The sequence below is a fragment of the Solanum tuberosum genome, unplaced genomic scaffold (assembly GCF_000226075.1).
Source record: "Solanum tuberosum cultivar DM 1-3 516 R44 unplaced genomic scaffold, SolTub_3.0 scf00022, whole genome shotgun sequence".
NCBI classification, from domain to species: Eukaryota; Viridiplantae; Streptophyta; class Magnoliopsida; order Solanales; family Solanaceae; genus Solanum; species Solanum tuberosum.
The window spans coordinates 2,871,197-2,876,398 of NW_006238948.1; the positions used below are offsets into that span (position 1 = coordinate 2,871,197).

At 35.3% G+C, this 5,202-nt stretch overlaps 1 protein-coding gene across 1 annotated transcript; it reads left to right on the forward strand.

Moving 5' to 3' along the window:
* The first annotated feature begins 1,966 nt into the window (after positions 1-1,966).
* LOC102578267 (rac-like GTP-binding protein ARAC7) lies at positions 1,967-4,834 on the forward strand. The gene is made up of 8 exons (XM_006341214.2): positions 1,967-2,270; positions 2,550-2,637; positions 2,716-2,825; positions 3,001-3,064; positions 3,178-3,242; positions 3,323-3,388; positions 3,518-3,624; positions 4,559-4,834. Exons 1-8 carry the CDS (start codon positions 2,172-2,174, stop codon positions 4,590-4,592), a joined length of 633 nt encoding a protein of 210 aa, XP_006341276.1. The 5' UTR covers positions 1,967-2,171; the 3' UTR covers positions 4,593-4,834.
* Positions 4,835-5,202: the final 368 nt, after the last annotated feature.

Sequence of the window (5,202 nt, forward strand, 5' to 3'; positions counted from 1 at the left end):
TTTAATATAATGTAGCACTAAAAAATTATAAATGGTGACAAGGATCTTGAATTTAAATCCATCAAATGATATGAATAGATCAATGATTGGACAATAAAATATGCACTTCAAGTATATTTTATTTCCCTTTTAAAAATGATATTTGGGACTTATAGTCCATATACCAAAATATAATGTTAGTGGGGTACAAATGAGTTATTATGCGACAAATAAAATCGTAAGATATAAGTATGGTTAGCACTTTGAGGTATAAAGAGTTTTCACAGAAGTTCTGACATTATTGTATGGAGATGTGTTCTCATATGGTGGATGAAATGAGGTTTCTTTCCGTATGACAATATACGAAAAACTTGAATACATATAATGAATGATTATCATGTCTAGCTAGACAATAAATATTATATGAAAATTCATGAAGGATTTTAAATATTTTAAAGCAATTCCATTGAATAGTACCCCAATGGTTATGATATCGCTTGACATAAGGATCAACTTTGATCTCAATAAAATGGTTAGAAAGAACCATGTCATAGTGCAATTGATGCACCTATGTATCATGATATTATTATTCATGGTAAAATAATTTTATTAATGTGCATGCAAAATATAACATCACTTTTATCGGTGAAAATATTAAAGTAAATCAAATATTGATACAAATTATTTATTCTGATCAATTGTAAGGTTTATTGATTATGAAATTGCAAGAAATTATGAAGTTTGATTTCAAGAAAATTGTATGTTTTCAGGTGAAAATACTGTCATATTAAATCATTTAAAAAAACAATCAATTTTATTTTCATATAAGTGAAAGTGTCCATCAGTGTTTGGTTGTTGCGTCTAACAAGTCAAACGAACAATTTATCTATACCGACTAGATCACGAACCGAGTAATTGGCAAGAATATATTTGATCGAGATCAATAACTCCACACATTTAAGAAAAATATGACATTCCTTCTAAAAGAGATAATCCAACAACATTATATGAAGACAATGATGCATATATAACTCAGTTAGGAGGAGGATACATCAAAGGAGGTAAAGCAAAATTCTTAATTTTGATATATTATCTTTATTTTATAGTAACATTTGACAATTTTTATTTATATTTCAATAAAATAAATAGTAGTGATAATTTAGCGAAGCAAATGAGTGGTAAAGGGGGCAACTACTAGAGTAGGAAGATAGTGTAGGTGCACCAAAAGATGGAACCCAGATTACCCACAAAAGTCGTTTTGAGCCGTTTAAAATTGGGCCCCATCCACATCCTCCAACCTTTTCTTCCATCACTTGTCAATAGTGATGTTTACTTTCACTAGTACTACTTTATAAGATTTTCAAATTTTTTGACAAGTTTGAAAAATAACACTCTTTTTGACTCCTTTTCTCTCTCTCTCTCTCTCTCTCTCTCTCTCTCTCTCTCTCTCTCTCTCTCTCTCTCTCTCTCTCTCTCTCTCTCTCTCTCTCTCTCTCTCTCTCTCTCTCTCTCTCTCTCTCTCTCTCTCTCTCTCTCTCTCTCTCTCTCTCTCTCTCTCTCTCTCTCTCTCTCTCTCTCTCTCTCTCTCTCTCTCTCTCTCTCTCTCTCTCTCTCTCTCTCTCTCTCTCTCTCTCTCTCTCTCTCTCTCTCTCTCTCTCTCTCTCTCTCTCTCTCTCTCTCTCTCTCTCTCTCTCTCTCTCTCTCTCTCTCTCTCTCTCTCTCTCTCTCTCTCTCTCTCTCTCTCTCTCTCTCTCTCTCTCTCTCTCTCTCTCTCTCTCTCTCTCTCTCTCTCTCTCTCTCTCTCTCTCTCTCTCTCTCTCTCTCTCTCTCTCTCTCTCTCTCTCTCTCTCTCTCTCTCTCTCTCTCTCTCTCTCTCTCTCTCTCTCTCTCTCTCTCTCTCTCTCTCTCTCTCTCTCTCTCTCTCTCTCTCTCTCTCTCTCTCTCTCTCTCTCTCTCTCTCTCTCTCTCTCTCTCTCTCTCTCTCTCTCTCTCTCTCCTTCTGCCAGTTACTGTCTGTAGTTTTATTTAATATGTTTTTCTTGAAACTATAAGAGGGGGCGGCGGGTCCTCTATCAATATCTTATTATTGGGGTTTCAACATACTCTTCCTTCTTTGATACTCTCCTTTTTTTCCTCTTTTTTTTTTGAACTTGAAAAGACAAGCGCTTAGAATCTGGAAACTTTTGAGAAAGATGAATGCTTCAAAGTTCATCAAATGTGTAACTGTAGGCGATGGTGCTGTTGGCAAGACCTGCATGCTCATTTGTTACACTAGTAACAAGTTCCCTACTGTGAGTTTCTTCTTTTCCTTGTTATATATGCTCAAAACTACTTCTAATCTGGGCATTCTGTTAAGGAATGACAAAAATTTCATATGGATGGTTAACGAGATGAGTGGACTTTGATAAAGCTTGAACAATCCTTTATTTTTAGCTAGCTTTTGGGGCGTGAATTAAGGGTTGGACCTAATTTAACACATTCATCAACCTTTTTCCCCAAATCCGAATATTTGTTTTAGCGATATTTGAAGAGAGTTGTTCCAGTTCTTATTTTGGGGTTTTTCATGGCAGGACTATGTTCCAACTGTGTTTGACAATTTCAGTGCCAATGTAGCCGTGGATGGGAGCATTGTCAATTTGGGTTTGTGGGATACTGCAGGTACTTCAACTTTTTATGTAAATAGGTGGGAGTTTTTTTTCTTTTACATTGGACTTATGTATTAACTTTGTGGTAAAGGTCAAGAGGATTATAGCAGGCTGAGACCACTAAGTTACAGGGGTGCAGACATTTTTGTATTAGCTTTCTCTTTAATCAGTAGGGCAAGCTATGAAAATGTTCTTAAAAAGGTACTCCTTCCAACACTTACTTTTCTATATCATTATTTCATATGGAAAAAAAGAAAAGGAAAGAGGCCTACTTATATCAACAAAAATGTTTTTTTTTTCTGACTTTGTTGGTATATCTCTGTTAGTGTCATTGCCAATGGTGCAAAAGTTTAATTTAATTATAAATTGTATGCAGTGGATGCCTGAACTTCGTCGTTTTGCATCCAATGTCCCAATTGTACTTGTTGGAACTAAATTAGGTATGTGTTGAGGTGATAACTCATTTTTTTGTATTTTACAAGCCGGTGGATATGGAGAGACTTGTTCTTGATTTAATAGTACTAAGGATTATTCGTTTCTACATTTTTGCTAGATATTCGAGAAGATAATCGCTATCTAGCAGATCATATGGGATCAAATATTGTAACACCTGCCCAAGTGCGTGAATATGTCATTTTGGAATTTGCAAATGCTTTAACAGAGCTGGTACATCCATGACTCAATTGACTTGAATGCAGGGTGAAGAGCTAAGGAAACAAATCGGTGCAGCAGCTTATATAGAGTGCAGCTCTAAAACTCAACAGGTATTTTAGCTGTGCTAAATATTAACCTTCAGTCTCATTAACTATGTGTTGGCTGCTATGCAAACTTTTGCTGACACTTGTAAAGTTGAAGATATTTGCCTTTTAACTTAACTGATTTATGGCTGTCAGAATGTGAAAGCTGTTTTTGACACTGCAATCAAGGTTGTGCTTCAGCCTCCTAGGAGGAAGGAGGTAGCGAGGAAGAAAAGGCAAAGAAGCACTGGTTGTTCAATTGTGTAAGTTTTGCATTCTAACATATATTGTTTATCAACAAGAATTGGACCATATAACAACTATATCCTTGTGAGTTTACCATGTGCTACATACTTGATTGCGATATGCTTTACTTGAGCGGAGGGTCTACCGAATAACTGCACCTCTCTACCTTGTTTGTAGAGATAAAGCTATGTACACACCACCCTCCTCAGACTCCACTTGTGGGATTAAACCGGTTATGTTGTTGTTGTTGTTCCTTATGAGTTGACCTGATTGCTTACATAGCAATACAATTTGAAACTTAGGTCATGCTTCATCTAGTGTGAATCACAAGATGGAACTCTCTCCATTAGACTTTTAAACTACCAAAATGAAGGTTGTTAATCCAAAAACTCAACGGTCATTGTAAATTAGACAAATCATGGAAACAAGATATGGCCTTATGAGGTGCAAAATGTTGTTTCAATGTGAATTAAGGCTGATGTTTATCGCTAACTGACTCTGCTTGGAGGTGGTATGTTCAAATTCTATGTTTGAACTATACTATTTGCTTTACCAGGTTAAGAAGTAACTTGGGATATATGTTTCACTAAGCCATCTGAATTGGCTTAAGATTATCTGATTTTTACAAATATTTTGTAAAATGCTTTTCAATTTAGTTCTGTTAGATCCAAAATGTTGAGAATGCACTGAATGTGAATCAATGTTGCTATCCATATGCTTGCTCTTTGTATTGAGGCATCTATGGCTTGCTCTCATTAATTATATAGGCACTGTGCAGGTGGTGTATAGTCGGAGTCCATATTTATTAAAGCCTTTGCATTTGCTCTGCAAATATTTTCAACTATTTGATGAAGTTATTCCTAGTTCGTAACTTTATAAATCAGAACCATACTATGTTGCTTATTGATAGACTATTTGTTCAATCTCCTAAGTCTCACTTGGTTTCAACAGCAGGGGGATCGTCTGTGGAGGCTGTGTTGCTTAGGAAAGTTTAGGATTTGGTGTTCATGATATGTATCCTTTCCAACATGTACCGACTCAAGCTCTTCCCAGTTGTTTTTTTTGCTGTACTAAGCGAAAGCTGGAGCTTGCATTATTATGATATGGCTGACGAATATTGTATTGTATTGTATTACCTGTTTTGTAGCACAAACTATTTGTGGAGAAGCAGAGGGAATTGTTGATTTCCTCAAGTTATGTATTTTGAATGTGTTGGTCTTGTGGATACACTGTTAACTTGGTACAAGGAATATTATCCCCAAATGCACTTTTTATCTTTTAAGATAAATCATTTTCTTTCTTTTTTTCATTTCGAAGAGAGTTCTTTCAAAAAAAGACCAGAAAACAGGTCTCACATTCCGAAGTCGCTTGAACTTCATGTCAAAATTATTTGAAGTACACACTCCAAAAGATTTCCAATAGGTTAAAAAATAATGAAAAATTGCAAATTGGCTTTTGAATTTTTGGAATAAACAGCAATGTGAAGTATCACAACCTATAATGGAGACACGAAATGAACGTAATAAGGAAATACACTGTTTAACAATCTTTTACAACCGGAATAAAGAAGAAATTCTGACTAAAATAACTTAATC